Raw genomic sequence first — 21,817 nt, 5'->3', positions numbered from 1 at the left:
TGGGCTGGAGAACATGGACAAAATGCATGCTTACTCTTAAAGAAGAAAACAGCTGTAAGCAGGTGAATAAAATCAACAAATTAATAAAAATATGAGAGATATGAGAGCACAATAAAGACAATTTCAAACCATCAGATTAGAAATTTATATTCACTAGAGCACTCAGTATGGAAAACTGTCCAACTTTCAATCTTCATCACAAATTTCTTATTTAGTTCTGCTCTTAACCTGGGCTCCAGCCCTCTTCCCTTTATTATCTATATAGGAAATGTGGCGGGAATGACAGCCATTCCAAACATATCCCCTTAAGGAGCTATAGCTCTGAATTGGATATAAGATTGCCACCTTTTCTTCTCTAAGAGAAGAGAATGCAAGTATGTAACAACTAGTGAGAAAGTGAACATGGGCAGAAGTAAAGATAAAAAATTAAGCAGGAGTACAAAAAAAAGTAATTGTTTTCAATTTAAAAGTATCAGAGAGAACTTTAAAGGGAAGTAAGCAAATAGGCGCTATGCTGGAAGAAGGAGTATTTGGATATGTTTGTGGGTTGTGAATAGGGCAGAAGTCTTCCCTGCAGAGGGAGGTGAGTTTATTTTGGAAGGAAGACTATGGGGTACACACACGGAATCTTTATGGAAAAAGAGCGAAACCCAGTTTAGCTGGGAGTTAGGGCATAAGATAAAAAAAATTAAAAGATAAAGACAAAAATTATTATTTTTTTAAGCTGTTCTCACATACCTACCTTTAACTCTCCTTACTAAAATCCAAAAGAAGATTCCACTTTTCAGGACTTAACTGCTAACCTTTTGTCCTGCTGACTTGGTACTCAAAGAATCTAGTGTCACACTATAAGAATTCTCACATTTGAAGGGGAGAAAACTACTTGGACTAGAGATTGGATCCAGGAAAGAAGAGGGATCCACTGCACTGGGTTGAAGTAAAGACAATGGGCACTTGAGAGAGGAGAAAGGAAAGTGTCACCAAGGTAGCTATGGATAACAACTCAAGTGTGTGTTGGAAGAAAAAGGAAATTTTGGGAGGGTCTCAGGTGATGACAATGTTAGTGGAAAGAAAATCACAAAGGGTTATTATTAACCCCAAGGTAGAAAATGGAAAATCAGGAATGATACTGAGTTTCAGAGTGATTTACAGAAGCAGTGTACTATAGCTGAAAGAACACCGAATATTGATTTGGAAGCCCTGGGTTTATGTCCATCAAAGATATTTATTAGTTGTGTGTAGAAGTTATTTAAATTCTCTGGATCAAGTTTCATCATTTGTACAGTTGATATAAAAATTATGAGGACTGGTTTTAAACAAATTAATGTCTTTAAAAATTCTTTCTATAATTTAAATCTCTCTAGAAATGGAACATTTTATTGATTTTATTTTATTATGATGGCCATGCTCTTATTTTGTCTGTGCTGAATCTTTTTCTTTTGGTAAATGCTTCTCCCCAACTTCTCATGATTCTGTTGAAATTGTCAAATAAGGGATGTCTCTTCCCTAACACATGGGTGAGCCCATGACCAAAAGTTAGTTAGAGATCTCGTCACCCTCATGCAGTGCCCAAACTCCGGCAGGCACATTACTTGGGGAGAGGTTAGCAATGTCTTTTTAAAGATTATGATATAAACCCTGAGGGAGAAAGGACATAAGCTCTAAGGATATTTTAAACATGGAGCATTCAGGCACCAGGACCATCTACATGGAGCAGCCCAACAGAAAGTGAAATCTAGGGGTAAACAAGAGTTGTTGATAGAGAGAAAGAAAGATGAATGTAGAGATAGAGATGGAGATACAAATGGAAAGAGGCACAGAAAGAGAGGAATAGAGAGAAAGAGATTCCAGTGATATTCCTCTAATCTTCTGTTTATCCAAGTATTTAGTGACTATTTCATATAGGTCAAGATTATTTAAGGTGCTGAGGTTGTATCAGTGATCCAAGACAGATTTGGTCCCTGCTCTCATAGAGTTAAAATGCTAATGAGAGTGAAAGAATGATAAATGCTTTAACAAGGAAATGCAAGTTAAGCAGATTATGGTAGACCTTGAACCAACCATGCTGGGAGAGGCGAAGAGTTGTGAGACATGAGGTGATTTTTGATCAGTGTAGCTAATTAATCCCAGTGTCAGTGACAATCACAAAGCCTGTTCTGGAAAGACATGCAAACTCTTTCATTTCTTTCATACTGCTGAAAGAGAATATAATCTTTCACTCTATTAACTGTCAGTTCTGTTGCTGGGAGAGTTTGATCACATATATCCAATAGGAATGTCAAATTTAACATGTGCCAAAACTCCTAATTCCTCATCATCCTCAACAAGGCCCTCCCATTTTCTCTATCTCACCAAGGGCATACCATATTCCAGTTACTCTGGCAAATATTTGGAATCATCTGTGATTTTTCCCTTTAACTCATATGTATCACTGAAATCTAATGGCAAATCCTGTCAGCTCTGTCTTCAAAAGATTTCTAAGTCTAACAATTTCTCACCGCCTCTACAGCTACCACCCTAAGACTAGGAAATTTAGACATATGTCTTGTATTCTCAAGATTTTTATACTAGAAGCTGGGTGAGTACATCAACTCAGTTATTCCTGCCTGCAGATTTTGATGAAATGACATAAACCATATTTCAAGATACTGAGTCCATTTTTTTTTTTCTTTAACATGAAATGTGTCATACTCTGAGTAGGATTTGGGCAATGCAAACCCTAGGAATACAACAGGCAGCCTACAGGACATGGACAAGTTCTTATTTTCATCTTCTCTTCCTTATATTTCTTCTACTTCCAGGTAGGGTTGGCTATGATTCATGCCAGGGCAGTTTTCAGACCAAAAACACTTTGTTCTGTTGGAACTAGAGGGTATTATACTAAGCAAAATGAGTCAATCAAAGAATTATCCTATGATCTCACTCATATGTGGAATTTAGGAAACAAAACAGAGGATCATAGGAGGAAAGAGGAAAAAATAAAACAAAACGAAATCATAGACGGAGACAAACCATAAAAGACTCTGGAAAACAGTGTGGAGATCCTTAAAAAGGTAAAAATTGAGCTACCCTATGATCCAGCAGTTGCACTACTAGGTATTTACCCCAAAGATACGCAGTGAAGAGAAGGGCCATATGCACCCCAATGTTCATAGCAGCATTGTCCACAATAGCTAAATCGTGGAAGGAGACTAGATGCCCTTCAACAAATGACTGGATTAAGAAGATGTGGTCCATATATACAATGGAATATTACTCAGCCATAAAAAAGAACGATTTCTCAACATTTGCTGCAACATGGACAGGACTGGAGGAGATAATGTTAAGCGAAATAAGTCAAGCAGAGAAAGACAATTATCATATGGTTTCACTCATTTATGGAACATAAGAAGTAGGAAGATTGGTAGGGGAAGAAAGGGAAGAAGAAAGGGGGGGGTAACAGAAGGGGGAATGAACCATGAGAGACTATGGACTCTGGGAAACAAACGGAGGGCTTCAGAGGGGAGGGGGGTGGGGGAATGGGATAGGCTGGTGATGGGTATTAAGGAGGGCACGTATTGCATGGTGCCCTGGGTGTTATACACAACTAATGAATCATGGAACTTTACATCAAAAACTAAGGATGTACTGTATGGTGACTAACATAGTATAATAAAAAATTATTATTAAAAAAAGAATTAAAATTTTCACTGCTGGGGAAAACAGATGCAAATATAAAATTTTAAAGGTAAGAAAAACCTGCAATGTTAAAAATTTTAATTGGAAATATCAGTATTGATTCATGATTAAATAATATTAAATAATATATATGTAAAAAAAAGACTTAAATAATAGGAATCAAACGGAGTATTGCTGGAGGAGAGGGGGATGGGGGAATGGGGTAACTGGGTGATGGACATTAAAGAGGGCATGTGATGTAATGAGCACTGGACATTATAGAAGACTGATGAATCACTGACCTCTACCTCTGAACTAGTAATACATTATATGTTGATTAATTGAATTTGAATTTAAAAAATTTTTTAAAAAGAGAGAATCACTTTTTTGTTTCGGGTGGAAATCATAAACTGAACCTGTGTGCCTCTTTGTCTATTACCTTTGTTATTCCTCTCACTAGGGAAAAACAAGCAAACAAGCAAACAAAAATAGGAATTTACTATTCTTGTCCCTTGGCTACTCAGGTTTTTAAATGTATTCCTCAGTTCTAGGGTCAGGAGGGTATCCCAGCCCTTTTCTTTTCCTTTATTTGTCTTTAATTTATTTGATTTCCTTGGTTTAATCCAGAACCAAGATGCCCTGAAATATCAAACTCCTATCTCAGACAGACGGAATCATGGTATCGTAAAGCTATAAAAAGAAAAATGAAGTTCTTTAATTGTCTTTCTCAAAAACATCCAATAAGGGTTGCAGAAACTCATTGAAGACTTCAAGGGGTGGGGTGGGAGGCTCCTGGGTGGCTCAGTTGGTTCAGTGGCTGGCTTTGGCTCAGGTCATGATCTCCGGGTCCTGGGATTGAGCTCCAGGTCAGGTTCCCTGCTCAGTGGGGATCCTGCTCTCCCTCTTCTTCCTGCTCATGCTCTCTCTCGCTATCTCAGTCTCTCTCAAATAAATAAATAAAATCATTTAAAAAAATAAAAATAAAAAGAATCTGAGAGGGAAGGAACAGAAATCTTGGAGAAGAATCCTCAGGAAACTCTAAAATGCCCTTCAGAGTAAAAGACCACACCCTCTTTACGGGCACTGATCAGTGTTACAAATTAATTATAATGCTATCCTATTAAAAACAATTAAAGAGATCTGAATGTTTCAAGCATTATCTGTTTGGAAAGGTGCCCTCACATCAAACAATTACAATATAAAAGTTAATAAACATGAAATCTGCTAAGTGAATTTAAACAGTGTGTTTGAATACAGTATGCTGATTTTGGGGGCCACAGGGTAAATACCTGTAATATCTGTAAATAAAAATGACGTTAATCAATTTTTCCATAAGTTTTCAGTGATTAAATTCAAAATATAATAAGTTATAATTTATATATACTATATATATAAATATATATAAAAAATTACAATTACGATCTTTTGTAATATAGGTCTATTAATGAAAATCTTGGGGGGCAGGATAACATCTTTCAAAATTGGGGCCCCCTTCACCAAAACTGTTAACAAATTTTCATCTGCTAACGCTGATTCTGTAATGAGATCTTATGTATTTCACCTTTGAAAATGTCCTTTCACATAGATAGATACTACCAAATACAAATATTAATTCAGAAGCATATAAAACACAAGCATATAAAACAGCTTGGCATGATGTAATTCAAACTGTATTAGTTGTCATCAAAATGACTTTACACAATATAAGGTTTTCATATAAGCACCGTTTTACTTTGTAATATTAGGTTGAATTCAGTAGGAAACATCATCAAGTTCGAAGCAGAAGCTAATTTCCAAACTTATTCAGTGTCCAGTAATAATGGTTGAGGGTGATTCTTCTCATTCAGAAAACTTTTCATCTCAGCCCTTTGCTCAGGAAATTGCAAGAAAACATTACCACTAACAGGACATCAAACCGATGTGGGTAGGGCGAGTCAGAATATTCAGCTTTTTTGACAAAAATTCATGGAACTGATGATGGTTCAGCCCACAACAGTAAGTAAAAATTTATCAATGACACTACTAGGTCAATAACACATGAGAGATTCAAACATTTTCCACAAAATACCTGTGGCTGTTCCAAGAAAACTATTATTATTATTATTTTTAATTATTTTTTTAAAAGATTTTATTTATTCGACAGAGATAGAGACAGCCAGCGAGAGAGGGAACACAAGCAGGGGGAGTGGGAGAGGAAGAAGCAGGCTCCCAGCGGAGGAGCCTGATGTGGGGCTCAATCCCATAACTCCGGGATCATGCACTGAGCCGAAGGCAGACGCTTAACTGCTGTGCCACCCAGGCGCCCCTATTATTATTATTTTTAAGATTTTTATTTATTTATTCGACAGAGAGAGAGAGACAGCCAGGGAGAGAGGGAACACAAGCAGGGGGAGTGGGAGAGGAAGAAACAGGCTCCCAGTGGAGCAAGGAGCCCGATGCAGGGCTTGATCCCAGGACCCTGGGATCACGCCCTGGGCTGAAGACAGATGCTTAACGACTGAGCCACCCAGGAGCTCCCCAAGCAGACTATTCTTAGAGGCTAATTCTTCAGTCACTTTAAAACTGGTGTTGACTCCACGAATAAACGACTGAACACCAAGAGCAGCATCTGTCAACTCATCAAGTGCTGGGGAAACCAGGTAAAATCATTTGAATTCTTACATAATTGACTGTTGGTGTTGCTCCTAATGTCTCAACGTTTTGAGGAATTGTTCTTGCCGAAAGGCTACCAGTCTTACATTTATTTTTTCTGGACACACTTCTTCTGAGACAATGCTATGGGATTTTAAGTCACTAGAATCCTTTCCACCTTCCCCTCTCATCAGTTCTTGGTAATGTTGTTAAATTGTACACAGGTCAGGCATCAGGATATTGAGTGGAAAGAAGTAGGTCCACAAGAGTGTGTTGCTTTTGCGCACTTATATTGGGTGCTATTTCCAGAGAGGGAGCTTCTTTATAGAGTGTGCCCAACATGGATTTCTCTAAGTTGATCCCAGGCTGGCCAGCTGCCCTCAGCAGTAAGTCACAGCCTTTGTACGTGTAGAGAAACCAGTAGTCGCAGCAGGTGCGTCTAGATTCAGTAGCTAATGCAGGTGAAGTTCTGCGGTTCCTGAGGCTGGGCCTGCAGCACCCAAGCAGCAGTGCTTGAGGGCACTGGCACAGGGCCCTTGGACATGGTCCTGTCTGAGTTAAATTTTTCAAAACAAAAATTCTATCCTTCCCTTAGCAGTTTTAAGCTCCAAAAGAACAATTTAACTTTAGGTTAATGAGAAAAAAAAGTCACAGGCAAAGAATGAAAAAGTGGCCTGGGTCTAAAGCTTAGGGCATCTAACCTGCTAAAGCCCAGATGCTAGAGGATGGGAGTAGAATGAGTACCTTTCTCCTTCGTATCAGATAAATGCCGAGTTTTAAATCTATTTAAATCTATTGCTGTTGTTGTGGAGTTTTTTCCCTCCCTCCCTCCAGTCAAAATGAAGGAATTTGTATTAAATGCCTTGTAATTTACAATAGGAAAAAATTATTTTGTAATGAAATTGGGTGATGTATTTGTTTACTTTCATTTTAAGAAAGCGATTATGAGGGGTGCCTGGGTGGCTCAGTCGTTAAGCATCTGCCTTCGGCCCAAGGTGTGATCCCAGAGTCCTGGATCGAGCCCCACATTGAGCCCCACATCAAGCCCCACATCAGGCTCCTCCGCTATGAGCCTGCTTCTTCCTCTCCCACTCCCCCTGCTTGTGTTCCCTCTCTCGCTGGCTGTCTCTCTCTGTCAAATAAATAAATACATAAAATCTTTAAAAAAAAAAAAGAAAGCAATTAAGAGTTTTACTTTGTAGTAACTCGTATAGTTATAGCTGAGTGTAGTACTGGGAATTCGAGGAATGTTATTTGATTCCATGTGGGTTTAGATTTCTGCATTAAATTTAATGTAAAGCTAAAGCTATATGTAGATATAGTATAAAATATGACATTTCAATTTTCATGAAAAATTTTTTAAATTTAAACAAGTGATAGCCATCCCACTTTGTCCTTATTCATTTTTCTTTATGTCCCTTCTGCTCACCTTTCCTTCCAATGGGAACTTGCTGAATTCAAGCCTTCTAAAAATAGTTGGGAAAAAAAGAAAAAAATGCCCAGGAACAAAACCAGAATATAATGTCTGATTAATTATGCAGATGTCCTCAGGTCAGCTAGGAAATCCTCATATAGACAGTTTGAAATTAGTTCACACTTACAAGACTTCTCATTCACCCCTACTGCAGCATGTCATCACCAAGCACGATCTCCTTCTGCTTTATCAAGTCGATGCACAACCAAATCCAGTATTTTAATGTCATGATGTTTAGGAAAATGAGGAACAAGTGTTGGTACGATAACATGAAACAAATCAGTTAAAACTCGGCAGGCTATTCGAAACAAATTTCCCCTAGCATTCTCATGCTAGAGTTTCTGAGCGTGTCGCTGTATGTTCTCTATAATCCAATTTCTTTTAAAATGGCTTTCAGTTCTTTTTGTGTGTGCACTATTGATGTTAAGCATGAATGAATGCAAACACTTGCACCATCAAAAACAAATAGCATTTTACCACCCGGAACGCACTGGCAGGAGTCCAAGAAAACAAGATTTAACTCTCAGAATGGCAGTGGGTGGACAGAATTAATGGGTGGTCTTTCCAGAAAAATGGCTTATAAACTTCACCGAAATAGTAATTTGGTGCCTTCGTATCCACATTTGCCTGCTTGCTATTGGTATCTTAGTTGTTATCTTACCACAAAAATTCAGGACATTTAATAAAAAATTTCATTTGAAATAAAAATTTTACAAACCACTATTTTTTAAAACCACGGAAGTGTTGCTGATAATTACTGATAACTTGCAGTATTGACCTACTGACACTTTATTTTTTAGTTGATAGTACTTAGTGTGATTCCTAGAGACAAATGAAACTTCTTTTGCCTATACGTTCAAGGATTTGTAGCCATATCAGTGGAATCTTCTAAAAGTCAAACCAAGATACTCAATGAATATATTAAAAATCTACTTTGTAATGAGTAAAATCACCAGTTATAAGGGCACCACTACACCCTACACAGAAAATTCTTATTTACTTAAAATTGCTGTTTTATAATGGCTTCTTTACTTTATGACCTGAGGGGAAAGATGAGATGTTCTGGGTTAGAATCTTAATATATCTTGGTTGGTCAGATCTCTACTAGCCAACATTTTCCCACTTCCAGGTGATGTCATCTCTTTGTTTAAATCACACCAATTGCAGCAATGCCTACATCAGACCAAGACCATCAAGCGCTAGAGGAGTAACACTACCCTGGAATAATTTTCTTGCTTGAAAACACAAGCTTTCTTTCATCTGTACTTTCCCAACCATGTGTGAAGGATTTATGAAAAAAAAAATCTATAATCTTCTTATTTCTTGTAACTGGGCTAATCAATAAACTTTTTGACATTCTTGATATTTTAGTCACCTTGTCCCACACAAAACTTCACAGAGCAATTTAATGTGGGCTGAATTCTTCTTTTCCTGATGTCTTGGAAAGTGGAAGTCTCTCCAGTGGTCACATGTATCTTATATCCCTCAATCATTCCAGTAGAATGTATCAGTCTCATTATAGATGTGTCTTCCCATCAGGTTCTGAATGAGAAGGGCTCTGTGGCCTTGGGCTGAATGCCCTCAACTTGATAAGAGGATAATTTTCTGGACATATCATATGCAAACTCACTTCTAGATACTGTGACCCCAGAAGTGGCTCATAAGTGGTACAGTACCTGAATAAAAGATGGAGAAAAATGGCAATCTATAGAGAAGACTACCTCTTAACTCTAACTTGTTCATTGATGGGTTCCTTGCAGAAACTCTGAACATCACTTAAGTTTCACTGATGCTCCACTGAGATTATTAGTACCTTGCAGCTATAGTATTATTTCACAACAAACCCATTAAGCTCACTTACGTATTTTACCTCTCCAGTTCTATGGACAAAAATGATTTCTTGAGCTTGAAACTTGAAGAAACAACAAACAAACAACAAAAATATTGCCACCCTACGCCGTTTTATTAAATACAGAAATCCTGGAAATGGACATATTTTTTTTCCCAGTTAGAAGCCTAAGGCAGGAGAAAATTCCAGAATGTCAGAAAAATGAGGCTCTTTTTTTCTTTAATACCTGAGCACTTTAATGCAGCCCTCTCAAAAAGATGGGGAAAAAACTCGAAGCATTTTAAACTGCTTAAGTATTTACATGGTAATTATTCCAGTGAGTGAGAGAAAAAGAGGAAGCCCCCTGTTCCTTAACAGTCTTGCTCTGTGAACAATTTGCTAGCTGCCTTTGCATATATTATTCTGTCCAGACCTTCAATTGTCCTTAGAGGTTATCTCCAGGATTGCAAGAACTCCATTTCACAGATGAGGGACCAGATTTTCTGAATATTTGCATAATTTTTCCCACAATGATACACTAGGTAATTTAGGGTATGTAAAGATCCCTTTGCCAGACTTCAAAGGATCTTGTCTTTCTATTTTACCTTTGCTGTAAAGCCTTGAAAAGTGTTGGTAATTATATGCTACAACTGAACATTAATTCTCCAAAACTTTCTTATCTATTAGCACCACACTGTCTCCAATCCAGTAAGATTTGGAATTAAATACTGATCCCCAAAAGTCCAAAAAATCTAATATCCTGTCTTCCTCTATAAAGCCCACATTATCTCTTATTCTCTTCCAGGCTGGGTACCAATATCCAGTCAAGAAGAGCAATGAGAATGGGCACAGCTCTCTAAATGAAGCAAGCATTTCCTCCATGCTGGTCTAGTCTGCAGCACTGGAATTCTTACTGACTCACTCTCTCTGTGTTCTGAGTGATCCCCTGGTCATTCTAAACCTACCAGCTGCCTACCATAAACTCCTGTACATAGCCCTGAGACAGCATCGTCTGCCTCTTCTGGGCACCAAAATCTTCTCCTAGTGGCCTGGCTAGGTACCTCAGCCTGCATTCCTCTAGTCCTGATTCATTGCTTATCTTCAAAGTTCCTACATTTCTACAAATCAGAGGTTACAAAGGCCGATAGACTTAAGACAGGTAGCAGAAGTGAATGAAGCTAGACAGACAAGCTAACGTGAACTAGTGCACAACTGTGCGGTCTAAGGGTCAGGGGAGGAAGCTGCTACTGTGTCATCATCTGAGAAGGTGGGCCCAGTGTTATCACCTGTATGGACTTTTAAGAGAAGACAGAAATCTCAATATTTTATGTAAAATTGGTAACTAATCCAGTGTGTGTGTGTGTGTGTGTGTGTGTGTGTGTGTGTGTTTTAAGATTTTACTTATTTATTTGAGAGAGTGAGAGAAAGAGAGAGAGAGAGAGAGAGCACAAGCAGGGGGAGGGGCAGAGAGAGAAGCAGTCTCCCCTAAGGGCAGGGAGCCCGATGCCCAGGACCCGGGGATCATGACCTGAGCCTTCACTTAACCGACTGAGCCACCCAGGCGCCCTTCAATGGTATTTTTAAATGTTATAGAGACAAAACAACTGGACACTGCCCACAGGTCCTCCAGTTTATGATTTCTGCCTCAGATAATTGCTCAGCCCTGGCTTAAAAAGTATAATTTCCATTCTCACAGTCTTTTTTTTTTAATTCTCACGGTCTTAAAAGTCCTACTTGCAACTAGTAGAGGCAAGCCAACAATATAAATTGATGTCTGAAAATTAATTATGGAAAAATTTGATTACCACATCAATGCATTACAAAAGTAGTATAGGGAGATACCACATCAATGCATTCTAAGTAGTATTGGGAGATAATTCTCCATGAGTTTCTCATGCTACTACATCTTGTGAACAAAGACACTGACAGCCGTTGTTTCAGACAATCTCTTCAGGGATGTTTGTACTGCTAACGGACTTGGAAGAGATACAAAGTCTCCCTCTAGAGCAATGCTAACTTGCCATTATAAAACATTCAGTTTTCCTAAACTCAGGGTTCCTCGCTAGTACTACAACCTACGATCCTATTTATGTCATTCTGTGAAATTTGTGGATTGGGGGACCAGTGAAAATGACAACACTCTGGCAATTGTTACTGTCGTAAATGCTAAGTCCTTGGTCTCTGACAGCCGTCTTCTGCCAGCATTCATAAAACAGTGGCATGTAACACATTCAGCTGCAAATAGGGTAAAATCTCAGGTTCTTCAGAGTTCTTGGCAACTGATAATAGTTTTTCTTCCACTCTGAATTCTGACTATGGTAGCTCTCTAAAATCCACACCCTAGGGGTGCCTGGGTGGCTCATTCGGTTAAGCATCTGACTCTTGGTTTCAGCTCAGGTCATGATCTCACCGTTGTGGGATCAAGCCCCACATCAGGCTCTGTGCTTAGTGTGGAGTCTGCTTCAGATTCCCTCTCCCTCTCACTCACTCTCTTTCTCCCTCAAGTAAATAAATAAAATCTTTAATAAATAGATAGATAAATAGAAAGATAGATAAATAAATAAAATTCACAGCCTAGTGTCTTCTTCCATACTATTTACCACATTTCCTTGAATTAGTATATCCCTATCTTGCTTTTCGAAGTACAACATTGCCTATTCTCCATCGAAACAGTCAGGAGCTCCCATCATTTCAAACACCCAAATCTCTTCCTATCTTATTGTTTCTAAGTATTTGAGGCTTCCATCTTTGCCTTCAGACAATAGCTTGGTGCTTAGCAATAAAATAAAATGACGAAGAGGGAATCAAGCTATACTACCTGAATTTGAAACTGTGTTTTGCCATCTACTTGCTGTGTTGTTACTTTGGACAAATTATTTAACTAACTCAAGACTCAGCTTCCTTATCTATGAAATGAGGATACAATAGTAATTAACACCTAGTGTTATTTGAGAATTAAATAAATTTATATATTTAATGATGTGGTACATAGTGAGAAAGCAATAAATGTAATCGATTATTTATTCAATTGAATATCTCTTCAATAAATTAGTTAAAGGCTCAACCTTAAATGCAGGTTATTTGCGACTTATGGTCTAACTCTATTATTGGCAAGCTGAATGGTGAATAATTCAGGGTTCGTATGTGCTTGGTCCTTTCTCAATTCAAATCCTCAGCAGTTTAGAAACGTATCATTTTCCTAGGCTTTCCCTTTTGAAAAAACCATCTTCTACAAATGATATGAAGGACCAAATACTAATCCCCCTCAAGTCAAATGGTAAATGAACAAATATACTGTTAAAAAGAAACCACAGGGCCATAATGGAGCCATTTAAGTTAAGGCCCCACGTCAGTAAACCAAGACTTAATACTTAACCTAACTGCAGTTTCAACTCTCCAGGACTGTGTAACCTTTAACCAGTCAACATGGGAATTTCCTGGTCAGCCCTAGGAAGTTTACTGATAGACCCCTTCCGTTCCACCCAGGAGGGCAGCCTAGCCTTAAACAATGGATTCTTTGCTAACAATTCCCCCCACAGCTCCCCACCCCTCCCGTACCTTTGAAAATCTTTCCTTTCCTGTTGCTCTGTGGAACTCTTTTCTGTCTGCTACATGGGATGCTGTTTGATTCAGGAATTATTTGATAAAGCCAATTAGATCTTCAAAGTTTACTCAGTTGAATTTTTGTTATTTAACCATACTACAAAGGTTTTTCAAAATTGCCAAACAACTTTCGCATAGATAACTCTGTACACTCAAGATAACTAAATACCATCATGTAAACAGAAGTTGTCTTCTTTGCCCTATCAAAGTCAAGTCACCCAAATATTACTTGTCTGAAGCAATGTTTCCATTGATGCTTCCACTGTGCTGTGGCATTTCTAATGGTCTCAAATAACATCCTTGCTTTTTCTAAGAGGTATCCTTTCTATTTTTCTAAGCCTGTGACAATTAAAATAAAAATTTCAAAAGGGTAAAAGGAAAGACTACAAGGTAAAAGAAAGACTAAAGGTAAAAGAAAAGCTACAAGAATCTGATTTGATTTTCCTACACTCCCTCCCTCCCTATTGCCAAGCAGCTAATCCCCTCTCAAACAGTACAATAGAACAGCTAGACATAAAGAAAAGGAGATAAAACTGGCCAGCCAGTGCATTGTTCTTGCTAATCTGCACCATTTACATAAGGGTTAGAAGGCTTGTTTCATCATTTAAACAGGCTTAAAAGCCTCTTTGCAAATGAGATTTAGTTCCTACAAAAGAATGAATTCTAGCTATTTGGTGAGTTTCTGCTAGACCAGCACTGGAAGCTGACTTGGCAGTAACTTAAGCTACTTCTTTGGCCACATACAGTATATGCAAAGATTGCTTCCAGCTGCCAAAACTGAAAAGTGTCAAGCTGATTAAATTCCTTCCAGGAGGTGAACAAGATGAGGAGCAGGTTAAGAGGCCAATAATATCAGATCTTAAACTATACCTGGGCAAACTTGTCTTTATGCAGGTGCTTTAAAAGTGGCTTTGAACCTTTAGAGCCCTTGGAGTCTTCCCTTGAAAGGGAACCAGTAGGGCAGACAGCAAATGAAATTCAGAGACAGAAAGACTTAAAATTTCCCCAACTGTGTAGTGAGGACAAGCTAAACTCTTTGATTCATTGTTGGTCTGAGTGGCATTGGAGACAAGGTTAAACTGCACGACTAACTCCTTTGCCAATTGTTAGCACAAAAGACAATTTGAAAGAAATCATTTTTTTTTAACACAGAGGAGTTACACCCTTTGCATCAAAATCTTAGATTTTAAAAATTAAGATTATATTTATATACTATACCTATTATTTGTTTTACCTGGCACACCTTGAACAGATGTTCAGTGTGACCTTGGCCTGAGGTTCAGCAGGGTGAGTAGCACGACCTTGGTTAAATTTGCTCCCAGAAGGTACAAGGGTAGTTACTCCCTCCATTCTTAAATCATCAAGATCCTCTGTAACAACATAAACAATTGCAGAGAAAAAATTAGCCCTAATAGAATTAATAATATGTTTTCAGGTATCTGCCAGTATTTAAGTAAAACATTGTATTTCCACTTTGCAAAAATATTACCTCAAGTATCAGTTATCTTTCAAATCATTTCCCAATATAGTTGGAGACATACATAAGAAGAAAAATGGTGAGAGGCTGAATCCATTTAGACAATGGGCAGACCATCATCTATGACTACAGAACATGGATCTGCCACCTTTCCGTAATGGTTCAAAGAAACCACACCAAAATCTCCGCTGCAATTAGCCCCAAATGGTCAGGACTTGGTCAATTTTTGCCTTTGCTTCCAACTCAGAGCCAACCAAAGAAAGACATGTAGTCTTCCAAACTAATTATATAAGATCATTTGTTTCTAATTAGCTTGCCTTCACAGCTTCCCCATGCAACAATCTCTATTAAGAGCACATCTGAAGCCATCTCTGTTTTCACTCTTAACGTTTCCTTTTTGTTTTCATGTGGGAAGGACAATATACTTGGATAGCCATGCCCAATGTTCACTGAATCCCCCTCCTATTTTTCCCAGGTCCTCAATCAAGACTTCAAGATCTAAGTTTCCCCTGCAATCCAGTCTTGATACAACATATACATGATCTCCTGCTTTATTCAGAGGACAAGGACTCTGTTAAAATGGATTCAATTTATTTGTTCTTAGTCTTAGCAAAAGAGGGACATAAAGTTTCAAAAGATAAATTACAATTTTGCCAAAACATGATCCATTATTTGAGGTTATAGCCTATATATGGAAGGAAATTACGTTCTCCTGATAAGACCATAGACTATCCAAACATCTTAGACCCTTCACAAAACAATCAAGAGTATTTCTGGTTTAACTGGATATTGTAACCAACAAGTGTCAAATTTTCCTGAGATTGTGACAACTTTTAGTTTAAGTCATAGACAGGCTTTCTGTTACCTGAAGAAGACTTGTCAATAGACTCCTTCCATAGGCAATACCAACTAAAATCTTTTCATCTACTTGCATATAAGCAATCTGCGCAAGCCCATTGAGTTTTAACTCAATTTCATGGGAGTCATAAAAGCTCACCACATTTACCTGGTTGCAAATCTTCTTCCCTTTATTTTAAAAGCACTAACCACCACTTCGAAACTTGGTGCTTTTGCTGAACTAGTTACACAGCCTTCTCTCTTGATCTTACGGATCTGTGGTCCTCATACAACACAGACATGACTGCTATCTGAGAACACAGCACTTTTCAGCTCGCTAATTAGCCTTTATGAGATTCTGTTAGTGTCTCATCCTCGCATTACTATCTACCACTGCAACACCTTGATATGCCGCTGTCCTGCCCCTACTAGAAGAAAACCTCATGATTTTCTTAGCTCAGTAAGGGAACTTACTATACCCCATTCAGTTTCTTCGAGGACTCCCATTGAAAAGTCTGGCCTCATGTTATTTGTTGATAGATCATACCTCAAAACTTCAAACTGGAGCAGAATACACTATTACCAATTTAAGCTTGATTTTGGAATACAACCCTGTATGTGAAGTGAAATTAGTCTAAATGGCAGAATTATTGCACTTACTTGAGCTTGTCAACTAGACAAAAGACCACAGAGTAAATATATACACATACTTTAAATATATTTTAAAGTATATATATATATATAATATAAAATATGAGTTTGGGATGCTTTGGAAACAAAGGGGTCAACCCTGTTGGAACCCCCATTAAAAAGAGACAAGGTGTTTAAGATGATTTTACATGCATTCCTTCTTCAAAAGGAGGTAGCAATTATAAAAGTTGGGGCTCATGAAACAATAAATAATATGGGAGCTAAAGGAAATAATCTCTAGCAGATCATTTTGCCAAACAAATGGCCTTAACCAAGGTTTTGATCCTATCTAAACTCAAAAGATAAATCCTTAAAGGAATTCAAAAAGACCATTATAAAATATCAACATTTAGTCCCTCATTTTGAAAAACATAAAATGGAAAAAATGTGGTTCTGGCTTCATTTATATAATCGCTGGTACTCTCAAGACAGCTGCTTGGTGGCACTATATGGTTTCAAATGTATATTAGCTAAATTTCTCCATGAAACTACTCATCATAGTACAGATAAATTGGTTATTATCTTAAATTTACATGGCTGGGTACACTTTAAAAAGACAGCTGAGGTATTTTTTAAGTCATATGAACTTGTCACCAGCATAATTCTAGAAAAACTGTAAATGTGGGACATGGCCAGAAACCAAAGCTTCAAGGACCCTTTGAAAACCTTCTGATGGATTTTACACGGCTTCCACTTTCCATGAGATTTCTGTTTTAGTTACTGTCTGTCTATAGAATTTCAAGATGTCTTGAAACATTTCTTTGTCTAAAAGCTACAGTCTTTACAGTTGCTAAAAATCTGCTCAATCCTGTGTTTCTAACCTTGGGAATATAAGCTTTTGTATCAAGTGACCAAGGCACACCTTTCACAAGAAATACTATAAAAGAACTCTGTAAGGTATTACCCCTTATTCAGAAACCATGTTGTTCTTACCACTTACAAACTTCTGAAAAGGTGGAAAGAATCAATGACGTCCTTGAAATAAAACTAACAAAGCTTTCAGAAACCCTTGAGCTCTTTTGGTCAAAGGGACTCCTACCCTTCCTTAAAGCAGTATGGTCTGCTCCCTCAGGGACACGTTGTTTGCTTTGCTGTGAGCTGGCAACTTCAAGGCCCACGTGTTTAAGGATTTTACCTAGGATACTATATTCATGCGCACAGACATCACAAAATATTACAGGTTAAGGGTACATTCAAATAGTCTTTTTAAAAGGCCTCTTCATGATATCCAACTATGAGGTTTCATGTTTTGGAAGATATATTAGGGAAAAACTGCTCTTGAGGCTCATTGGAAGGGATTCTATCAGCTATTGTTAACAACAGATACAGAATTAAAATTCCTTAGACTAAATCCTTGGGTTCACATTTCACGACTAAAGAAGCAATCCAGAATCAACCAAATTGGAAGCCTGACCTAACAGGGGACCTCAGCTGAAGATTCTCAGAGATTCTCTAGAAGCAACTGATCTTGCCAGTAGACAGATGACCTAAGACTCAACTTTAGAATAATCCACTCAAGATGGTGGACAGCTCCTTCACATGATGCTGGATCAAAACCTCTGCCTAATTCTTATTTTGTTTTTATCTGCTTACTTACAATCATTCCTCATTTTCTAGAGACCCCTGGTCTCTATGCCCATGCATAATGGCCCTTTTTCTTTTATTTCCCTCTAACTAAAATTTGATCAGAGCATAATCATTATAACACCAATCTCAGATTATCCCAGCAATAGCCTTCAAGCTTCCTGATTGCTAGATATACTATTCCTCACTAGACCCTAATGATGAAAATCTAAGGGAAATTCCAATCTATGGGAAATGAGATCAAAGGGAATTATAACCAATGGTGTTTTCACTTGTACCTACAGGGACAAATGACCTTAAACAGATCAATTTCTGACTCTGCTAGTGTCCCTTTCTTACAGAAAAAGAGAGGGACGTTTCTAAGTTGATGGGCCAATTATTTGTCATCTGGACTAAAAGAAATACAAATATGTAAGCCAGCCAATGTAAAGCCTTTGTTCTAACTTCAAGTCATGAATAATTCTCTTTTTCCTGGATATCCATGTGTTCCTACCAGATACTATTTCCTTTACAGCTGGGATAACTAGTCTTGCTTGTCTCACTAATATCTCATGCACTTTAAGAACAGTATTACAAAATTATCTGTAACAGACACTCTAAATCTATAAATCATCAAATCTAGAAATTATAATTGAGAAACAAGCCCCCAAATGACGCTACCCTTGATTATTCAAGCACATTACCTAGAGGTTACCAATTCAGAATTTACACAAACAATCAAAGCAGTGTTTCCAATAATAAGAATCATACAAACAAAAGACTGTAAGACCTTTTAACTTTGGCAGAAGCTATAAAATTATACCACTTATAATCTAGATGGAATATAAATCAGTCTCCATTCCTTGGCAAGAGTAGTAATAGACAATTTAGATTTCTTGTTCACTAGTCATGATGGTATCTGTGCCACTGCTAATACTTCTTGCTGTACTTGGCTCAATGAAACACATAAGTTAGAGAAGGCTATATATCATCTTAAGGAAAAAAGCTATTTGGCTCTGTAAGATTGATCTTTATGACCTGTGGGATTGTTCTCTTGGTCTTGGTTGGACATTCAGGTTTCTGGTTCTGAAGCATCTTAAATGGACTTTTAATTATTCTTGTTTATGTCACAGTGGTCATGATACCGTCCATTTAACTCTATCAGGTTAATACTTAATACTTAGTGCAAGTTTTAAATGCTTCTGTCAGCCACTTTCTTATCAGATGATCACCATGATGATACAACATCAAAAAGATTAAGAAGCCCTTGTGATACAATTGATTATGGAGACAAGTGAACAATCATCAAGCACTGAAGATGTGGATCTTTTGGCCAACTTCCTGAAAGGAAAGAATGACTAAAAGAGGGGACTTAGAGACTGAACATACAAACAGACAGTGGAAAGATCATATAGACATTAGAACACTATCCACAACCTCTGCTGGGATCAACCAGTGAAGCCTCAGAGCAGTTAGCCCCAAAATATTCAGGACTTGGTTTATAAAGGCCAGGTTTCCTCCTTTTCTCCATTTCCAACTCAGAACCATTCAGAGAAAGTCATATATCCTCTCCAAACCAAGTGCACAAGGCAGTCTGCTTCTAGTTAGTTTGCCTCCAGGTTCCCCATGCCGGGAACTTCCAATCAAAACATACCTCAAGCCATCCATCCATCCCATCCCCTCCCCCAACAAACAGTAGAATCTCCTTGCCAGAATTTTCTTTCTACTTGCAAATTAAGGGGTATTTCATAAGGCCTTTTGAAGATAGCCGAAACACCCTATCCCCATCTGGGTATCATCTTTTTTTCTAGCTCAGAATAACCATCACAGTGTGGGAGAAAAAGAGAACCTTAGAATGAGAAGCCTGCTAGAATTTACTTGCTGGTTCATTGGAGACTTTAGGGTGCTGTAAGCTAAGTACCTCAGCAGCTGTGGTGGCTGTCCAGTGTCCTGTGCAGCTGTGATGATGGTAGTGCAATTGGCTCTTGAAATCGTGGGAGAAGGCTTACTCTGAGAAACACTCATTCTTTCATTTCTTACCAATATTAGTTCTGCACAGAAGGTCAATAAGCTCCTGAAAACTACGGAATACTTGCCAAGCTCTAAAGGGTGATACAACTATAAAGATTCCTGCATCCTGTTTAGTCATGGAAGAATACTAATAATCTATGTTTAGTTTTCAAAGGGAAAAAAAATACAAATCTAGGTCTCCATAGCTCCATTTCCTTAACAACTTTACTATAGGGAGCAGGTGTCTAGGATTAAATAAATCAAAAGAAGGAAACAGAAACGCCTAAACTTTAAAAATTTTGGAAAGTTTACATAAATTGAAAGAGAAAGAGAAAAACAAATTAAAGCATTGAGAAGGATTCTGTCCAAGGAATTTTCAATACCGGATAAGTCAAGGGAAGAAATGCCGAGCACATTTTCTAAATATAGAAAACTTGGAATCTGGGAACATCAATGGTATCAACGTTTCCTTCTTCTTTTCTTCCTTCCCTCCTTCTTCTCTCCCTTGCTCACTCTTTTTCTCCCTCCCTCTTTCTCTTTTGTCTTTCCTTCCCCTTCTTCCTTCTTTCCTCCCTCCCTTCCTTCCATCCTTCATTTTCTTCCCTCTCAGCCTTTTTTCTAAACACAATTTCTCCAAGACATTCTCCATGATAGGCAGCCCAGTGTTATAGATAAAGTCGATATACCATATACTATCTTTGTGGTAAGTAGATACAAATTCAGTCTATTAAGGAGAGACTCTAGGCAACTAGAAATTTCTTTAAAGCAATCAGGAATACATTTTTCATCAGAGAATCTCATGATTCTTAAGACAACAGTGGTAGAGAAATATTATGTTAAAATAATCTGATGGGAATTTTAAAAAATATTCTTGCTCTATTTTGATACTTTGAAATCTAAGTATCTAGTGGATGTTAATGTCTACTTAAGAAGGTAGGTAACTGTAATAGAATGTGATTAGCCCTATCCCAGAAACAAAACATGCAAATGTTTTAAATGTTATGGAAAACAAATAACAAAGCAACAAACTGAGGTTTAAAAAAAAAGACAAAACTCCTAGATATTGTTTATTAGCACTTGGCACTATTTTTTAATTATGTAGAATATTTTCAGTTCTCAAACTGAAATCTGAATGATAAAGGAATTATTAGAAAGCTGGATACATTAAGTAAGATGTGAGTAAAAGAATACAGGCCAGAACAGGTGGCAAAGGACTTTTTGGAAGGATGGAAGAACATGAAAATGCACACAGATTTAAAAGTACATAATATTTTGGGGAATGTTACTCAGCTATTTGACTATAACCTGAAATATATAGGGATGTCAGGATGCAACACTGGAGAAGAGCTCAGCCTCAGATAAGGAAGGGTGATAAAGTGATCAAATCTATATTTAAAAAAGATAACCGCAGGTGTATTTATTTAAAAAAAAACCAATATTCTCAAGTTCTACAAAATTTTTAGAAATATTCTTTTTGAACATAGTCATGTTACAATCTCTATAATACAGAGAGATATATTATATGTAATACAATATATAATTTTGATAAAATACTCTTCACTGAAATGAATACATTCAACTATCATATTTAGTGAATAAGTTCATAAATATATGACTCATAACTATAAATGCATTTCTCGTTAATTTGTTCTTACATAAGAACATACAACTGTACATGCAACTAAATATCAATAATATATTTGATATAGTTAATATAATCACTATATTTAGAACTGTACCATCCAATTCATTAGTCATTAGCCGCATGTTGCCATGGAGCACTTAAAATGGCTAGCTTGAATTATGATATGCTGTTAAGAGTAAAGTAAACACAGCACTTAAAAGACTTAGTACAAAGAAAATAATATAAAATGCCTAATTGATAACTTTTATATTGACTACATGTTGAAATAATAATAGTTTGGGTATACTGGATTAAATAAACTTTATTATGAAAATTAATTTTACCTATTTTTCCTTTTTTTAATGTAACTTCTGGAAAGTTGAAAATTACATATGTGGCTCCAATTTGTGCTCACATTGTATT

The 21,817-nt window shown here is 37.3% G+C and overlaps 1 protein-coding gene across 1 annotated transcript in view; it reads right to left on the bottom strand.

The window, feature by feature from the left end:
• Positions 1-21,537, bottom strand: part of LOC130542959 (uncharacterized protein C8orf34-like) — a 108,992-nt gene extending 87,455 nt beyond the window's left edge. The window contains exons 1-2 of the mRNA XM_057308163.1: positions 21,510-21,537; positions 14,428-14,563 (exon numbers count right to left, since the gene is read on the bottom strand). Of these exons, the coding sequence (XP_057164146.1) occupies positions 14,428-14,563; positions 21,510-21,537 (164 nt within the window). The remainder of the gene's footprint in view (positions 1-14,427; positions 14,564-21,509) is intronic.
• Positions 21,538-21,817: the final 280 nt, after the last annotated feature.

Source organism: Ursus arctos, unplaced genomic scaffold (assembly GCF_023065955.2).
Source record: "Ursus arctos isolate Adak ecotype North America unplaced genomic scaffold, UrsArc2.0 scaffold_6, whole genome shotgun sequence".
Classification (NCBI taxonomy): Eukaryota; Metazoa; Chordata; class Mammalia; order Carnivora; family Ursidae; genus Ursus; species Ursus arctos.
Note: the sequence above shows the minus strand (reverse complement) of the source record. Positions and strands in the feature narration are given on the sequence as shown.